At 44.3% G+C, this 19774-nt stretch overlaps 1 protein-coding gene across 2 annotated transcripts; it reads right to left on the bottom strand.

Annotated features, from left to right (window-relative positions):
• Positions 1–201: 201 nt before the first annotated feature.
• On the bottom strand, positions 202–16627 carry LRRC32 (leucine rich repeat containing 32). 2 transcript variants are annotated; one of them, XM_075422741.1, is made up of 3 exons: positions 16488–16627; positions 8393–8483; positions 202–3833 (listed from the first exon to the last, which is right to left on the bottom strand). In XM_075422741.1, the coding sequence occupies exons 2-3, from the start codon at positions 8477–8479 to the stop codon at positions 1893–1895; spliced, it is 2028 nt and encodes a 675-aa protein (XP_075278856.1). In that variant the 5' UTR covers positions 8480–8483; positions 16488–16627; the 3' UTR covers positions 202–1892. The 2 variants fall into 2 exon arrangements, with proteins under 2 accessions (XP_075278856.1, XP_075278942.1); XM_075422827.1 differs by lacking the exon at positions 16488–16627 and adding an exon at positions 4999–5048 and having other exon boundaries at positions 8393–8425.
• Between the last annotated feature and the right edge of the window lie 3147 nt (positions 16628–19774).

Genomic DNA, 19774 nt, shown 5'->3' on the forward strand with positions numbered 1-19774 from the left:
AATACTTGCCTACGTCTTCAGTAGATCTCCTTGTCCTCCGTTGGTTGCATCCTAAGATATGGAGCAGCTGTCCTTGCTTCAGGACCAGAAAGTAAAGGTCTAAGGTGGAGTCTGAACACCACAGAAAAATAGGAAGACATAGCTTTTCATCAGTGGAGCATTCCAAGCTGGTGCTTTAATATATTCACAACCCTATGCTTTTTACAAAATTCAAAGGTTTTTTTATTGTACAAAATTACACAATGAAAACTACCAGCCAGTTTCTTACATAACTGCTTTAAAAATAGAATTATACACCCTTTTGTAGTGTGTTATTTTTGACATTCACTAGCTGGAAGAAACAGAAATGGAGCAGCAATTTGGCTCTGAGTTATTTACCTGGACAAGTTTTGGTTTGACCTCTATTTCTCTTATGTGCCTTCACATACAGTTCCCGGCATTAACAGAAAACCTGATATAGCTCCTTTCGAAGCCATTGAACCCTGTTAGTAGGTCAGGCTCCCACTGTTGGTGAGCTTTTTTTCCACTTCAAAAGGGTGAATCTCCTGTCAGAGTATGGGACATAATATATGTCAGCGTCAGCTTTTAGCAACACAACAGGTTGGCCATGTTAAACCCATCACAGAATGAGGATCCACATCACTTTTCTCGCAGCCAGTCTTCTAGACCATAATATCTTCTAAGAGAGAGACAGTGGACATCTGATCTGAATAATGGCCCATGACTAAATTCCCTGTGTATTGTTTCACACCGGTATCTTTAAAACACCTTTTTGCTGCCTAACCTCCTTGACCTTTAAAAATAGACATATTATTTTTCTGCATTGAAATGCAACTATATGCAGTGAGTTCCCAACAGTTTTCTTTAGAAATATAAACATTTCAGTCCAATGTTAGCTGGTTGAAATTCATTCTCCAAGGTTTTTCTTTTGGAAAGTGTTCACCCCAGAGACGAATTTCTTCACATTAAACCCAGTTAAATATGTATTGCACGTGAGGAGTAAATTTCTCCTCTTTGAGTTGAACTGTGGACCTGTGACCTTCTGAGCAGATCTGGGTAACATATAGTGCAGCTGTTCTACACCTGAGAGTTCTCTTACATCCCTTGTGGGTATTAAGTGCCAAGAGTACTTGACATCATCTAGCTCTGGTGCCTTGCCCCAGTGGTTGGAGCAACATACTACAAGCAAAGGGAGGTATCCAAAGAGGTTCCTACCACCATGGCCTCTGGTTTTCTAAATGGCAGCCATGAGCACAACAGATGTGAACTACAATTTCCTTTTTTTAGCTAAATGCTCATTGTTTTGGAACTCATGAGAGATTTGCAACCAATGTCAAGGACTTAAAGATTGTATTTTGGCCTGCCCTGGCATCGGTTTGTATGATTTCAGTTTAAGAAGGCTTAGAAGCCGTTATTTCTAACCAGTTTGGAAAAAAGGAAAGCTGAGACCAAAGCAAAAATATCTCATGGAGGTACATAACTCTGAGAAGGGATTTCCTACTCAGCTGATGTCACTGAAGGCTGTCATAAAAAGGTGATTCAGTTACACTGCTCAATTTGAGTAGTCTTTCCATGAAGGCGACATCACAAAGTATCTGTGAGATTAGTGAAAAGTCTCAAGAACTTAGACGGCCTTTTCTTTTGGTCTGGTTTAAATTACCATGGTATAAAGTTTTTAAGCAGATCTGCTTGTGAGTGAAGCAAGTGCAAAACACGGCAAATTCTCCTTTCAGTTCCTGCAACCCAAAGCACTATTGTAGTGCAGTTCAGGGGCACTTTGAAACTGCCTTAAAATCCACAGTTAAAATTCAAAGGTGAGAATTTTACCCTTCATTTCTACACACCGGCAGTGTAGCACCTGATTTCTTCAGTTTTCAAGGCATTTTGTGTTCCTATGCTTTAAACTGATGACTAAAGTTTTGCCTGCGGAAGCAAAAAAATGAACCCACGCCAATGATGATCACAGATAAAACCAACACAAATGTTAATATAATAAGGAAGTTGATTTTCTTCAGATCCTCTTTTTCACAGTCTTCTGGTCTAATGTTCCCGATGTGCATTTCTTCCTGGTACCTGAAGTTCTGAGTGTACTGGCATGTTAAGTGCTCCACATTGGGGATCTGGACATTTTTGTTCTGGATCATTGATGAAAGCCAGATGTTTCCACAGCAGTTGAGTGGGTTCCCAGTAAGATACAAATTTTTAAGGGAATTTTCTAATGCTAAAATATTGCTGTTCTGTAATGTACTAAACCTATTATTCCGTAGATCCAGATCTTCCAGTGGAGAGTCACTACTCCACTTAGGCAGCCAGTTCAGCTGATTTTCAGAGAGGTTTAAATGTTTAAGGTGACTAAAACAAGGCAAGTCAATATTTAACTCTATCAGGCTATTGCCATGTAAATACAAATATTCCAGAGACTTTTCCAGTCCTGATAATGCTTTGACTTCTATTTTCAGTCCAGGGTTCATGGAGACATCCAAGACAATCAGAGAAGTCTTGTAGAAAGTGTATGCTGGTAGGATGTTTAACATGTTGTCGGCTAGGTACAAGTACTGAAGAGCAGGAGAGTCAACAAATGATACACAACCACTTTCCTCTCCAGCAAGTCTTTGCTTAGCTAATCCTGAGTACATGCTGCAAAGGCTGACATTATTGCTCTGTAGATTAAGCAGTCTGAGGCTAGGAAGACTTGAGAAGATATCAAATTGCAGGGCCTGAAGATGGTTGTTTTGAATATAGAGCTCCTTCAAACTGGACAATGTGCCAGCATCTAGGAAAAGATTCTGCAAAGCATTGTAGCTCAAGTCAAGGACAGTCAGAAAGATCAATGCACTGTCATAAGTCACTGCAAATGCCTGAAGACAGTTTTTACTGAGATTAAGGGTGTGAAGGGACAACATTGATTCGAAGAACTCATCCGGAATAGATTTGATTTCATTATAGCTTAAGTCTAAATATAGAAGCTGGGATAAATAAAGAGAACTTTTGTTTCTACCTTGCTTCTGATCAAAAAGATGAAAAGAAGCATCTAACCATTCATTTTCCATATAGTCCATTTTATTATGAGGGGATTCAGCAGTGAGTTGGATTAAATTCTTTGATAAATTCAGAGTTACTAGCTTATTTACCTGGGGGAAGACTGGGAAGTGAAGCAGTTTGTTTTCGCTCAGATCCAAACGTCTTAAGCTATATTCATCATCTGACATCGCTGTGTGGAAGGTCTCAATGCTGTTCTTGCTAAGGTCAAGTATCTCCAGCTGCCTGAGGTTGAAATCAGAGATGCAAGTAATTGAATTCATGGAGAGATTGAGTTTGGAAAGGTTCACTAGAGTCTCAAAAGCACCTTCTTCTATTTCCATGATGATATTACTCTGAAGATCTATCTCCACAAGACTGGGAGATCCCTGAAACATCTTGTGTGATATCATTATAATACTATTGTCTGCCAAAGAAAGATACCGCAGGGCTGGAGCTTGTTTAATGAAATGCTCAGCCATCCCATTGTACAGACTGTTGTGGGACAAGTCCAGTATTTCCACTTTGGGTAAAAGTCCAATCCCCTCTGTCCTGTTCTGAGCAAGCTCATATAAGTGATTGTTGGCTAAATTTATTTCCAGCAAACTCGTCATGTGTGCAAAGACTCCAGGCGTGATGAAGTTTATCTGGTTAGAGCTTAAATCCAGGCACTGGAGGGAAGTGTAAAATGATAACGGCATTTCAGGGATGCTTTGAATCAGATTTCCAGACAGATCTATTTTGTTTACATTCGGATGGAGCTCACGAGGGATTTGGTGAAGGTCTTTGTTGTGGCAAAATGCCTGTGAGTTTGCCTGCCAGAAAAAGAGAGAAAAGAGATTGTCATATGACAAACGAAAAACATCTTTTCATGAAAATAACACTCAGCATCCAGCCAGATCCTTCCTCTGAAACACTAACCACATTATTTTCTCTGAGCATTCAGACAGCAAGAACAACAATACTAACTCATTTAATTTTAAGGACATTTCTGTCTTGCAAGAGTAGAGAGTTTTATCTGCATGTGATACCTACTAAATAGTCTCCTTTTTGTACCTTTCTTGTGGGCGCATTGTAATAGTCCTAAGAGAAGGAGTTTTGCCCTCTTTCCGTTGCAGTCAAGCAAGTTTCCTCGCTTTTGTTCTGCTCTTTAATTTTCTCAGTGTTATCTTTCTATTACAGTCTGCAAACTCTACTCGCAATAGTAAGTAGTTCTTAGAAGAGCTCTGGTCTATTGGTAGCACAGGTCCCGAAGCAAGGAGGTGGAGTAACATACAAAGATCCTATGGCACAAACCCCATCGCTTTCCTTAGTCACACCCTCAGATATTTGATCGTGTCTTCCTTTAGCCACGGCTTAGTTAAGCGACGCATCTTTAACCAAACGGGTCTTCAACTGCTGAAACATTTCTTATGCAAACCTCCAAACTCCTCTTGCTTTTACCATCCATACTTATCCTTTTCTTAAGGCAACAGTTCCCTCCTTCTTGTACGGTGAGCATGCCTTATGAAACCACCCACACAAGACAGCCATCATACAACATGGAAAAGAAAAATTATCTAAAGCCAGCTTTTGAGAGGAAAAAAGCTGTGACGTGCAGTGAGGGTCATGACTTTTCAGTCCAATTCTCAGCAGTAGGGTAGAAGAAAAAACCCAAGTGTCAAAGCCAAATTCATCTTCTAGATGCCTGTCTGTTTATTGCAGCTAGGACTGAATCTGTGTCCAGAGCAAAAGTTGGAGTGTGTGTTCATAAGGAACATTGGAAACATGAACATGATCGTCCTTGTATAAATGTCAAGCTGTATTTTGTTATTAAGGAGAACATACAGCAGCGGGAGGAAGTGTAGTGTGAAAGGCTTAGGCAGCATTTAATTTACTGGAGGAAAACTCTTGTTATGAATGTATTTGGGTGACTGGGTCATGTACTGTTTGTAGAAAGATCAGAAAGAAAAGAAAGAAAAAAAATTTGTGAATCTTAACTTCTGTGGATAAGTAGAATCCAGATTCCATGACGCAAAGCTTTCCAGACACTAAAGAAAAATTAAAAGTAAAAAATATTAAAAAACATCTGTTTCATGCAAACTTCTGGGTGAATGAAGTGACAGGTCTGTTTAGGAGAAGTGGGGCAATAGTCAGCATTTTGTGAATCTCTTTTGCATCATGAGAGTTTTGGAGACAGCACAAAAATGTGCCAGAGAAGTGTAAGTGCTCATCCAAACTCTAGATATACACAAGCTGCTCTGCAGTCCTTCCCATGATACATCTTTCTCAAAGATCCCAAGTAGATGGCCTGTTAAAACCCAAACCCCTTCCATTTTTCCCTCCAACTCACTCAAATTTCCCCCAGCTAAATAAAAAAAGAGTAGGGAATTTTCTGGCTTCTTTGTGACTTTATTTCTTTCCTGCAAAGCCACTGGAGAATTGCTTATTTTGAGCTAAAATGTGCACAGAGTTGGGCTTAGCTCCGAGGCCCAAAGAACAGAGCAGGAAGTCTCTTCTTCATTTTGTGGAAGAGGGAGAAGCCAGAAGGATGCAAAAATCCAGAGCACAAAAGCAGCAGCCACTTTGCAGCCTAAGACAAATACCAGGTTTCTTCCCACGCTTTGAGCCAGATCTCACCCTCCACTCCCCCCGGGCACCCAGCACCTTAGCAAAGTCCTGATCCAGCTCCCGTCGACACCAGCCGGCTGATTTTCATTGAAGTTGTCGAGGGAGAGGTCAGTCCCAGTTCACCACATATCTTGCAGGATTGGGCCTTTAATCTGCATCCGCTGAACCCTCCCAGTGATAAAAGGGACCGATAAAATCTATACCTCCCACTGTCTGCTATTTGTTCCTATAACATTTCCCCTCCCATTTTTTTTAACTTTCATTCTTTTTCACTGACTATTTTGATCCTCACTGAATTTCTTATCTAGTCTGTTCTGCACTATATTTTTCTCCCCGAGGCTCAAACTGCATGAATTTTGTTCTCGTCAGCACTAGGAAGCAAAGATGAAGCACGTCTCAGTGGGATGGAGCAAACAGCATCTGTTTGCATGTATCTTCCCTCCTCCTACCCCAGAGCCCAATGGGTTGGCAGCCTGAGGCTGGAAAAGAGATTTTTGCCAGCCTCACTTTCTGAACTCATCATCTCTGCCGGTGCTGCCACCGGTTTGTTTGAAGTCCATTGTCAAGAAGCACTGCAGTGTGGGGAGCACTTGGGCCCTTTGGTGTCTGGTCTCATTCAGGTGTTGGTCAAAAAAATGACCCAACAGCTCAAAAGATGAGCATGGTTTGGATTCTGACTCTGATCCTTCACTGTTCAGCTATGGGTGGAAGTTGTCACCCAGCTCAGTAAGAGCCCTACAATCAAAGCAGCTGGATCCAAGCATCTGCCTATGTTCTCCTGTATCAACTCATGAGTGTATGAACCAAAGAATCTGGGCTGGAGCCACTTGGCATCGACTTGTGCTTGTGTGGTGTCCATGTCCATTGTGTGGAAGAGCTGTCCAGTTGGAGGCTCAGCTATACAACAAAATCTTAACAATTTGCCAATGTACCATGTATTGTCTGACCACTGATAACCAGGTACGTATGTGTTTTTGCATGATCTGATGCAAGGCTAATATATGATTTGCTGAAAACCCTTCCCTTGTATGAGTTATTTGGAAGCTCCTCCTTTCTCAGTTAACACGAATAAGAAGAAAAGTCTTTCTTTGGGAGGTAAACCATGAACTAGTGGAAACCCCTCTCCTTGGATGTCAATGTGATCTAGGAAAGACCTCCTGACATTTAAGCCAAGCCTTGTTGTCTCTCAATTGAGCAATGTGTAGTAACTTGTGTAATCACTGCAGCTCACTCCCATGTCAACGGTCTGTTAGGGACTGTTTACTTCCCTAAACATCTTTTATAAGACAGGAGCTCCACCAGTGAGTCAGAGAGGGGCACAGGTTTCTGATCAGATTCATTCCAGCTATTCTAGAAGTGTTGCCACAGGGAAAGTACTATGTAAAACGGTGAGGCTGTGACGAAAAACCATTGTGTGAAGTAAGCGGGACTCCTGATGGACCCATCAGCTAGTCCAGTATCTCCCGCTCTCTTTAAGCTGTGTATGAATTTACACCCTCCTCCTTCCATTGGACCAAAGGCCCAGCGAAGGAAGACGAGCAGAGCTCCATCCAGATTAGTGATGCTGAGCTGTCAGTTTGTATCAGAAGACCATCCGAGCCCCTGACTGCAGCATGTTTTCCGTCAGGCCTGAATTTATCCCAGTCTCATCATGAAGAGCCTTGGGTTGTTGGCTTGATGAAAGCAGTTTACAGTGCAGTAGTGGAAACAAGCGTGTGTTTACTTCTCAGCAATCAGCCTGATCTGTGACCCGTCAAGAAAACGGACAGGGCGAATCTGCTTGGATTATTGCGTGTCTCGCCCGACCTTCATGTGACTTTGATACATGGGACCCAAGCTAGCGTGTTTACAGTGGCTTCATCAGTCTTCCCTCTCCAGCCAATGAATTGAGCTACCCAGTCACCTTCCCAAGATCTTTTTATATATACTAGGTCCTAATTTCTCTGGAATTCAGGAAGTGCAGCAATATGGCAGGGTGGGCAGGAAAGGAATGAGTCCCATAAGGGAGATGTGTACAGCTAGCAAATTATTTTTTTCCCTATTTTGGAAATTCTTGAGGATTACTGCTGAACAGCTTCAATGTTCAGGGAAAAAAAAAAAGATATGTATTTTTAAACAGCCTGTTGCAGTCAGAAGCACTTGGATAAGGAAGGGAGAAAGTTCAGCTGTGAACAATATTTATAATATTGTACCAGGCTCTTGAGAAAATGCAAGGAGCAAATTTTGTACTGGAGTGAGAGGCTTTATCACTTCTTTTATCTCCAGTAGAAGTCAGGTAAAACTCCCCTGGCAGCAATGCTGTGTCAGGGCAGAGGATGTCAGTCTCCCTGTTATTACAAAAGGGCTGGTATAGATGTATTTCACAGGACATGCTTTATTTAAAGCACAAAGAACTCAGGCCTGATATAAAGGAGTCAATTTTAGGTCTAAGCACTTTCATTGTCTCAGCCACAGAATCCCTGTACAGTCTTGGGGAAATCAGGCCAAATTTCTTTCAACCCACACCACCTTATTCAAAAATGGAGATAATGGTCCTTCTTTTTTGCCCCCCTTTTATGTGCTGTCAGTACAGCAAGGACATAGCCCAAGAACAGCCTGGAGAACATCCACTAACCCAGCAAAGCCCACCTCTGCTACTGCAGTGAGCCCGGCCTGGGGTGGGTTTCCCTTCTCAGAGCCCAGAGCTACTTGTGCAGTGCCTGTAACAAGGGGGTCCCTACCTCATCCAGGATCTCAAGGGACCTGAGTAGGGAGTCAGCCTTACCATTTCACAGGACATCCCCTCTGTGGGCTGATAGTTAGAGATCCCTCTGTTCACCACTGCCAGGAAGAAGATGACGTACAGTTTCATGGTTCTGCAGACAAAAGTAATTATGGTTAGATTTAAAATGTTACACAGTGGATGATGCATGTGAAAGCTGGCACAAGATCATCGTCCAACATGGAGAAGCACACACACAGTGCAATAAATTGACCCAGCTCTGAGCCTACAGCACTTATGACCTAACCAAGTACCTGTGCACCCCTTTGAGCCTGGTGGGAAAAAAGAGAAATTTATATGAGGACTTGAAAGGAAGGTCCAAGGCATATCATGGGATTGCGCCAGTGTGATTTCAGCTGCTACCTAGATGATACCCAGGTCACCCAATGAAGTCCAGATACTCCAGCTGGGCAGTGTGTGACAACCGCTGAAGAGCGAGTTACTTTCCCCATAGAGGCAGAGCAGATACTTTCAGCTGGGTTGGAGTTTTGGGGTGCCAAGCCCTGAGCAGAGCGAACGGGTGCCACTCAGAAACCACAAGCATTGGGAACAGTTTCCATTTCCATCCACAACATTTTCCACTCCTCTCATCCCAGAGTGTCAAAGAACTTTCACACACTCATCCAGATTTGTTGACTTAAAATAAACAGCTTCAAGAATGAACTGAGAACTTTTTGTCCAAATGTTAGTTTTCTGTATTATACATCCTAGGTATGGGCAGGCTTTTATGTACATTTTAAAGCAGATGCCTTAGAAAGAGACGGACACACAATGATATGAATTTACGTGAAACAAAGGATTCATCATAGTTTAACTGTCTGGAAAGCACTCAAGAAAAACAGTATATAAATAACTGCAAAAGGAGCAAAACACTGGGAGATCTTTCACTGGGCAATGGGAGAAAAATGCAAACAAGCCCAAGGGAAACCATTCGTCCTTCAAACATCTTGTTTCTAGATGGAAACTAGTGGGGTCTCTGCCATGGTCACCACTGCCATGAGCTCCAAATATCACTTCTTTATGACACCCTGTGTTGTAAACTTGCTGAATCTGTCTGTATTTGTATGGTTTCTTGCGGGCAGATCTGAGCTGGTCCTGCCCTTATCCAGAGCTGGTGAGACACGTGCCAGCTCCCACCTGGAAGCCACGCAGTAGTGCTTAGCTAGCACTGCTCTTAAGTTTTTCCAGGAGCAAGGCTATGTCTGGCAAGCATGCCAATCCCATGCACATTTCCCACTAAAAAAGGGCATCAATGTACCGTTGCTCAACGACTTCCACCCACAGACCATCAGGAAGCTAGAAATGAAAGAGATGGGATCATTCCCGGCTGGTGGAGATCCTTCTGCTTGATCACTTTTTGAGGGACTCAGCTGATGGCCCCACTTCCACACAGCAATGACAATTGCAGAACAGCAACTCCAACAGGTTCACTATGGGAGCCTGCCCATCCCTCCACTTCCCAGCCAGAGAAAAGAGCTGTGTACTAGGAAGAGAGAAAATGGGGAGGCTTAGACCACAGCCTCTCTATATTCAGATTGCACATTCCTTCCAGTTCAGAGAAACAACTGGTGATGGATGATGACCTGGGACTCCAAGGTGAAAGAGCTTGGAGTTTGTCTTCGGGACCCAGCAGAAGGATCAGAAATCTGTTTCCTTCCTCTAAAACAAGATCTAGGATGTTCATTCCCAATCCTTTTAAATATTGTTTGCAAAATACATTGAAGTAATCCTGTGGAAGGAATAATTGCTGATATCCCCATCTATAATGTCTCTCTCATTTCTGCTCTGTTCCTCATTCCCCAGGCTTAGAGGAGTGGGTGCCTTTACCAAAGGAGGAGAAAATGAGTTTTATCATTTGGATATTAGATTGCTGGAACTGGGAGAAAAGACAAACATACCAACAATTACAAGGTTTTACTCAGAGCCCTCAGACAGAAATTGTTTCTGTTTAAATCCGACGAATTAAGCCGATGAAATCTCCATTGATATTAGCTACAAAAGGCACCACCCTGATAGACAGTGTGTGTCCCATGTGCTCCACAATGTCTTTTCTTGTCACACTGCCAGTGCAAAAAAGGTCTTTTTGCTTATTAAATAATAAACCTGACACAATCCAGGGTGCTGAGATTCTTTGAATCTTCCTAAATTGAAAGTTTATAAAGCAATTGTGAAATTCATGTATTTGAACACAAAAAAGTGATTTAAAGGCTTGCTGTGTAAGACAGATCTAGTAATCAAGGAAGCTGTCCCTAAAAGTATTTACAAGGTGACCGTCACACCCTGAAGCACGAGGATGTGGTCGTCTCTTCCAACATAAGACCACATGGACTCCATCCAGACAAGGGTAAGCCACTCCTCAACATCCTTGCTCATGGAAATTCCCTTCCCAAGGTGATATTCAGTTCTACTGAAGATCTTTTTCCTGCCTAGCTTTTCTCTGGACAACATTTAGATCCTCCTCAGCAACACCTAGTGTGACAGAATGCTGTGTCCGCCTCCTCTCTGCCCTCCTCTGCCCTTTCCCAGTGCAGAGCTCAGGGCTCACAGGACCTGCATCACCCTGGTGTCAGACAGCATCACCGCTAAACCCTGCCCGCTGACACTGGCACTGATGTCTCTACCCGACAGCTTGCAAAAACATTACGGGAGCAGTGGTAGCAGCAACTCAACCTAAAGGAGCTTTCATTGCTCTGAGGCTTTCCCGGAGTTGGAGCAGCTTCATTCTCGGTGCCAGTTTCCTCCCACTGGCAGCTGTGATAAAAATCCCAGCATACCTCAGAGCAGGATTGAGCTGTGAACCGTATTCAGTGTCACAGCTTTCCATCAGGGTACTTCAGAATTACCCAGCCCTATCCACAGCCAAAAAATGTAGGTAATTTCAGTGAGTAACCCCCCCAAGAAGTCTTAGGTGGGTCAAATATTTTAACATCTAGAAAAAGCATGGTACCCAAACCACAGCAGCATATTTACTTCACAGATGGAGAGCAAGGGCAGAGAAGAGCAGTGATTTGCCCGAAGACACATTTGAAACCATGGAAGAATAAAGGTTTAGTCCCAGATTGCCCACATCCCATTGCAGAATAATATTTACATCCATCTCTATTGCAACGTAAAACCCTGAAACCACTTCATAGATGTTGCTTGTAGCTAACAACATCAACACCTTCTAAATTTCCCCCAAAGGTAATTTTTGTTACTCCTTAGACCATTAACAGATGTTCTCCCATGCCAAAGAGAGGTTAAATACGAGAGAATACACTAAACACAAACCAAACTCCCCAGGGTCTGATCTTTTTTCACGCAAGAGTCTTTGCTGCCGTGTTAGAGCCTTCAGGGTTAAAAAGAGTGAATATTCCACATTTACCTTTTTCCAAGGGTTTCTCGCATCCCCAAGCACTGCTTATCATGTCTTTAAAAAGCATATCCAGCTCTTCAAAAATGACTCAGTCCCGGTATCGATGAAATTGTTCTTCAGCTTCACATTCACCCATTTGGGACACCAAAAGGCTCACTCGTAACTTCATAACGAAGGCATTTTCAGGGAAATAACCTTATTTGGGACAGTGTCTGCTTTAAATTAAGTTGCTTGTCTTCCTCCGGACTCCTCTCGGGGCTCTTGCTGGGTCCTAGCCACCGCTGTGCTCCGGACAGCGTCAGCTACTGTGCGACATCCTGAAGCCCTTGCTCGAGGCAGAAGTTGAGAAACAAGGGGGATTTTTGCCAGAGAAACTATCAGAATCGGGCCACGGGTTTGCTCAGGGAAATAAGTGACTTATCGTTGCCGATGCCATTGTTTAGCTGCATGCGTGCGGCAAGGCGGCATGTTTACTTTAGGGTTTTGTGTCCACGGGTTACATTCCTGGAGTGTTGCAGCCTCCCACCCCTGCACCTAAATCACTCTCTACATCCTTAGGAAAACAGCACTTGAGGATTAAAGGCTTCAAATTCACGGCTGATAGATGTAAAGCCCAGAATCCGGAAATCTGTCCTGGAGGAAACAGTTCTTTCTCTTTGCAGTGGTCCCACTAATCAGAGGGTGACAGCAGTCTGCTGGCAGGACCGGGGCTCAGCGTCAGCTACAACACACCTGACTTGAAGGGTTTTCGTGGCCCTTAGGAGGTAGGGTCCTTGACAAAGGCAGAGGGGTACGAACACCTGGAGGAGTTGCTGAATTTTTGGCAGCACGTACATAGTGTTGAATCTACCAAACCTGCTAGGAAAAATTCCCATTATAAAAGGGGTGCTTTTGTCATGCAGAAGATGATTTCAGATTGCCTGCAAGTTCAGCTTTTTATTTATTATTTTGTGCTGCCCTCTAGGGCTAGAGCAGCTGTCTAATTGTTGGTCTCCTCACTTCCTTTTGCTAATTAAGTCCTGCTTCTGGAAAACCCACCTTTACATAGATTTCCCTGTTGCTGTCTCCCAAACTCACAAGCCTGAACTCTTGCAATGCATTTTGAAATAATACACTGAAGAGCTGGGCTCTTATCATCTCGTTTGCTTTGCAATATACCCTGAAATGAGAGGCAGGCATACGCATGCGGGCAGGAGAGGGGCATGATTAGGTGCAACGGACAGAAGAATCCACGTTTAGGTCTCATGAGAACATCCTTCCAGTGAGATTATCACAACCTTGGACACGTTCCTCTTGACTGGGCTTTCATTACACTAGTTTTGATCACCTTCCCTTCCCTTGGTCGGAGCTGGCTGCAGTGCTGTTTTTCGCTTGATCCCTTTGACAGGCTCCCTAACATCAAGTCTTCCATCTGAAATCCTCTTGGGATAAGCAGGAAATGCGTGTTGAACCTTGGGACCACCGTGGTGTCCAGAGGTTTAAATGCCTTTTGGATGCTCTGGGTTTAGAGTTCACCTCATCATCAGCGTGCAATAGCACTTGCAACATACAACCAGTTTCGCAAGGAACACCTCAAATATTTGAGGTCTTGAAGAAAAATACTTTTTTTCTTTTTTAAGAGAATACTTTGATTTGATTTGGAGATGGAATGCAAATATCATGCCTGTAGTGAAGAATGATGAGTGTCCTGGATGACTGCAGCTTCGCATTTTCCTACACCTGGATGCTCACTGTACTTTGGGAAGTTTGGATTTGCAGGGATGAAAATAGCAGGGGTTTTGTTGGTTGTGCTTTTTTAAAAAGCCAGCTCTGTGCCTCAAGCTGTTTTACCGAGTGGCCAAGCAGCTGAGCCAGCTGAACTGTGAAGAAGAGCCTCGACAGAAACAAATGCCAAAGCAGGAGGGAAGGGCATGCACTGATTCTGCTGCTCAGGACTTTGCTTCATTAAAACCACAGCCTTAGAGGCACACCAACTGTGCTGGGAAATATCAGCAGTGTCCTCACCGTCTTTGGTCTTTGCTAAAGGGGATCTGACAACAAATAGTTTCAAAGACCCTTAATCATTTGTCTACCTTCCCATATTCAATATTTTCATGCTTGGGGCTACCCAGCAGCTTATACTTTTAAAGTGGTGCTGAAAGATCAGCATGGTATGTGCTTGGTGGCCACATCTGCAGAGCAAGGGTCATCTCCATTGGACAGATTGGGTCATCTCCATTGGGTAGATTGGAGAATCAAGCTCTTTTGCCCACTTGCACAAAATAGCAAGGGCTGGTGCCATCCTGCTGGTGCCAAAGGGTTTGCACCTGTGACTTGGTGAAATCAGGCCCTTCCTGAATTTCCTGCGGTCTTCCCAGCGATCGCTGCCTGCTCGGTTTCTGCCAACATCAGCTGGATTTCACCCCACGTCACCCGAAGCCGGGGACACGTCGTCAGACCTCTCCACTCCCCCAAACCCTCTTTCCAGCCTGGCCCAGAGCAAGAAAGAAAAAGCAGATCCCAGCCACTGGCTCTCACGAGCCAGCCCGTAATCTGCTGCAGGTTCCCAAGGGTTTCAGATAAACAAGAATATGTCTTGACGGTTATGTGTCTTGAACCTCCAGACCTTTTGGAGTCTGTCCATCCATAACGCTGCTGCTTTCTAAGGCATTGCTTTTGGGTTGAGTTCTGTGTCGAGCCGCATGAATCAAACTCTCCAGAGAAGTAAACGAAACAAGCTCCTGCCTTAGAAAGTGGTTCTGAACTGCAAGGGCAGGAGCGGGGCAAGTATTGCTCCCTTTTGACTGGAATAGCTCCCTGGTGATTCATCCCACCAGGGAGCTGGAGACAGCATTAATATTAACCCTATTAAAAACATACATAACCCATGCCATCCTCAGCCACTGCCTTTGAGAAGGAGGGACAGCTCCAGCTCCTGAGACCCTACAACATCTCCAGGAGCTACTTCTCCCGATTTGGTTTGCTCATGCCATCTGCACTGTGCTCGGTCTCTCATGGGAGGTGCAGCTTCCTGCCTTCTCTGCTGACAAGTCCACACATCAAAACAGGGACTCCAACACCTCCTGTAATCCCAGTGTGGCTTTTCTCCTGTCTTTTGAAGCTGCTGCCTTCCTTTCTTCTCTCTTTTTCTGTCTTCTCTCCATGTGCCCCTCTATCAGGTTTGCAGTCAACAGCATTTCCCAACCAAAAATTAACCCTTCTAATTTTTTGGATACACAGGGTTTAGCCAGTTCCCCTACATTTTTTCTACTCCTTTCTCCAGGATAGAAAATGAAAACGAATGCGAATTGCACAAAACCCAGCAGCCTGAAGAATTTGTGAGCGAGGGGCTGGGCGAAGGGACAGCAGCAGATGGGAAAATGAAAACACTTCCGTCAACAAAAACTGACGTAAAATGGCATTTGGAGATTAAACTATTTGAACACAAAATACTCTCCCTAGAGAACAAAATTCCTGGAGAAACTCAAATCCAGGAACCAAACCAGAAACTTTTCTCACCAGCTTTAATCTAAGCACAGCACAAAATAGAGAAAAATCGGCTTTTAATTCAGCAATTTTTCTTTACTGACAGTGGAGTCAGTCTTTGAAAGAAGGAGTACTTAACTCATAAAAAGAAGTGAGGAAAATAATTTCTGGTAGATTTGACTTGCATGGTACCGATACCCCCCCAATCCATCCTTCATTGTGTTAGTAAAAGGCCAAGCACAGATTCGGGCAACCATCTGCTTTAGAAAGAGATGATTGATGGTGGATTTTTGTTACTGGAAACTAAAAGATTTCAACGTTTTAGAGTAATAGGATGATTTTAAAGTTGAAATGATTAAATCTCATAAAAACCCCCAAATTTCTACTGTTGTGGAAAGTCAAACTTTGGCTTCTATTTAAGTGAAATATATTTGTACTTTTATCAAAAATACAAGGGGGTTTGGCTTTAGGAAATTATCTGTGACTTTTACGTATATTAGGATTTTCTAAGACTTTACTATTTCCAAATATTGTCTAAACACTGATTCCTCATGACAACAGTCCAGATGCAGCAAAGCACTATCAGTACGTCACTGTTCACCCAAGGTGACTTTCAAGCTGTCAGGATCTTACGAGTAGAAAAATAACCTTGCCACCTCACACCTCGTGCTCCAGCAGGGAGAGTTCAATGACAGCGCTGACACTAAGAAGAGCAGACGAGCTAAACAGCATTTTGCCCATTTTGCCTGGGGACTGTGTGATTTGCCCAAGGCTATATTAGGATTCAGTGTCGGAGAGCCGGGCGAGCAGCATTTAATCAGCGCACAGTGCTGATCTCTGCAGCTCTCCGGGTTCAGAGCGCTATAATGCAGTAACACCATAAATAGACTAAAGTCCAGTGAAGAAAGAGACCAAAAAAAAAAAACAACTCCCCATCTTCCATTACTGTAAACACGCAGAATAATAACAAAGCAGGCATATGACAAGAGTATTGTTATAAACTAACTGATGCCTCCTTAACGTAAAGGATCTCACTCACTGCAGTGCGAGTCCCTGATGGATTAAATATACAGCTGTGTGGACAGAGCCATCTACACAGTGTGTTTAGTCAGTTCCTCAGCCTATTCATAAACACAGTATATTTTATTTATACAGTACCTTCCTCATCTGTGTTATTTTTAAAGGCTGCAGCTCTAAGTCACCGGAGCCCCCGTCTCTCCCGCAGCCGAATGCTGAACTTTCCAGCAGGCTCCCGGTTTCACACGCGTCTCCACATACCTGCTCTGTGGCTGGAGGAGGAGGAGGAGGAGGTTTCGCCTCTGCTTGCAGCCTTCTGCCTCCCGGACTCTCCCAGCAGCCTTTCCAGCACAAGCCGGGGAAGAGTTTCCTTGGGGAAGTCGTACCTCTGTTGCATGCCAGCTGACTAAAACTCTGCGAGCTCCAAGAGAAGTTTGAAGTCACAGGGAAAAAAAATACTCCCCATAGACTGGTCCTTGAAGTCATTCCTTCACAGTCATGAGCTCTTATATATTCCCAGGCTCCCATGAGCACGTGAATACATACCTCCGTAATAGTTTTAAAATGTGTGTGTCCTCTGCGCTTCTCTTTATTTTCCATTTCGTTCATTCAACCTTGGCTTATTTCCTGCAGTTTCTCAGCTGGTAATTACGCTCCTCTCGTCTTGACACATGAAACAGTCTGTGAATACCACAAAAAATCCGCTCCGCGGGCTTTGGGGACACGTGCTCGCCTCTGAAGTTCGCCGTGCCTGTCCCACAGATGCGAGAGTCTGCATTCAGCTGCATGGATCGGCAGGTTCTCAGGGGCAGCGCTGCCCGGGGCTGGGGTAAATCACGGGGACCAAGCCGACTGCAAGCCCTAAACTCCAAGTCCGTGTGGAATGGGGAGTGTGGGGAAAGGGTATATTGGAGAGAGGCATCGCAGTAGGGCAAACGCAGCGCGTTTGGTGTCCCAACAGCTCAGGTGTGTCTCTGTGGCACAGCAGTGGGACGGCCAAATGCACCCTTGGGGGAAAAGATAAATCCAGTTTAATGTTTGAAAGGGTGATAATGTAAATGCCTTCTAAATGGGGCAGTGGGATGGACCTCTACTTATTTTCGTTGGGTGTGAAACTCACTTTCATACCAAAAGCAATGCTCTCATGTAAATTGATGGGAGACATGCATGTTGCCTATGTTGTCTTCTTCTGCTTCGAAGTGCCCTGATAACTGGGCAAGTGTCCACTGGCTCCATGGCTTAGTTTGCGGGAGCACAAACCCCTGATAGGGTTTTGCCAGCTCCTGCGTGGGTGTCTTAGGATCAGACAGTGTCTTGGCTTCACCAGCCAGGACCCGACCTCCCCTGGGCCACCCCACCAGGGAGCTCCCACAGGCACAGAGGACAACCGCACCTTCTTCCCCAGGTGTATGAGGAGCACCACCACCAAGTGCCCTCTCCCTCAGAGGAGAGATCTGGCTTCAGCATCAGGTGTTTCCCCCTCTTTGTGCCATAGTGTGCAATGATGGACAAAGATTTTCACAAAAAACTTGGGTGCTGACTCCCTTCTCCTGGACAGCATCAATTCTGTCCCTCTTTCCTGGATCTGTTTATTAAAATCAGATAAAAGCCGTGTCCTTTTATACCATGTGCCAAGCAGCTTTGTGGATTCTGCTAAACACATGCTGTCTCCCAGCCTTTGTTTCTCCGCAACAGGTTGCTGTTCATTTTCTGTAGCACACCAACTCCTGTGAGTCAGAGTTACTTCAGATCTGCAGCATAATGGGAGACTCAAGATGAAAGTGTCTGCAGATGTGAAAGATGTGGTTCGTTAAATATCGCAGTAAATGTATTTTGCACATGTTGTTGCAATAAGTATGTAACTAGGATAATAAATTTAATAGTAACATTTACGTAATGATAAAGAATTAGACAATAATGATTTTATTACTGCAATAGATTTTGCATATGTACATGTATAGCTGCATGCGTAAATTTATTAAAGGACAAATGGCTTAACAATCAGTAAGTAAACGATCTCTCATTGACATGTCTTGACAATACAAGCAGACCCTATGGAGAAGCTTGCTTGTGTGCATCAGTCACAAAAGTCCTCAGATCTGCACTTTCAAGGTATGTTGGTGGTCCCAAGAATACATGGCAGTACCAATGAATGAGCTTATGATCTGAAGGTTGTATTTGCCCACTCCATACAATCCCTAAAGTAACTCTCCACTACCACTTCATCTTGTGGGACCATGCCTAGTGAACAAGGCTGCCCTGTTTTCTTTGGCATGAGCTCAACATTGATGTCTTGATGTACACCTCCCACCCAAGCCGAAACTTACCTCTTAGTCTGTGCTATCTTATTTGGCCAGGACTGACCCACAGAGAGACTTCAATGAGGCACAAGGACATGTTGTATCCCTCGTGTCACCATGTCAGGTCACCCTTATGGCCAACCTGATGTCACAGCAGCCAAGCCTGGAAGACAGCTGTGGACCTGCTGCTTAGAGACAGGGGTCCAATGGTATTTTCCAAGCTAATAGCAAAATGGCCCATTGCAGAAAGGATAAGAAGTCTCCTGACAATAAGTTTCAGACTCATGCAGAAATGGAAGGAATTATTGCCACAGATTCTGCTGTTGTTATACCTCTGTCTCTGGTATGTGGGCTGCAGAAGACTTGGGTCAACCTATGGCTAATTCCTACTGACACTTCAGTGCTAATGCTTCTCTAGTTACATTTCTCCCACTAAAGATGTCTTTCCCAGGGAGAGATCCCTGGCCTGATCCGCACAGACCTGGCCCTTCTCCAGAGCAAGTTGGCTATGTCCAGGTATGTAGCACTCAGATATCTATCTAGCTCTGAATGGTGTCCCCACAGTCCTGAGGTCATTGTCTCACTGTTATGTCACTTTCAGAGTGCCTTGAATAATGTGGGGACAGTGTGCAAAGCCCACCGGGATAGTGCAGGGGGACTTTGTGGAGTAGAAGAAGCCAAACCTGATGCAGGCCCTGAAGGAAACCCCAGAACTACATCCAGCTTGGAGGTAACAAGCCGGTTTGGTGCGAAAGGGCGCCCATGAGAGAGCTAACCCACACTGCAGTTGACTGTGGGGAGCTAGGTTATCTGACAGCATTGATGTACCCATGCAAACCCCATGAAAGAACCTGAGGACACGAGGAAGGACACCACACCCTGAAGGCTTGTAGCATCATGCCTCAAAACTGCTTACAAGTACCAAACCTGCAATGATTTCTGCTGGTATCTGCCATGCAAATGCCGCACGCCTCCACAGTAGGGCAGCAGGATGTGGCAACCAGCAAATCCCACTTCAAAAAACAGGCCACAGGTCAGTGCTGGTCACACAAGGTCAAGCCTGGGTTGTGTCCTGCCGTAGGTTCAACCCCTCCAAGACTCCTGGGATTCCTACTCTTCCGTGGGAGAGGTGAGCAGGCTGGGCTGGTGGGTCTGGCACAAAGACAAGCCCAAGTGCATGAACTGAAAGCAAAACTCGCAGCTACTGAGATGATCCAAGACATCGCTGCCAATATAAGCACCACTATC

This window comes from Opisthocomus hoazin, chromosome 1 (assembly GCF_030867145.1).
Source record: "Opisthocomus hoazin isolate bOpiHoa1 chromosome 1, bOpiHoa1.hap1, whole genome shotgun sequence".
Lineage (NCBI taxonomy): Eukaryota > Metazoa > Chordata > Aves > Opisthocomiformes > Opisthocomidae > Opisthocomus > Opisthocomus hoazin.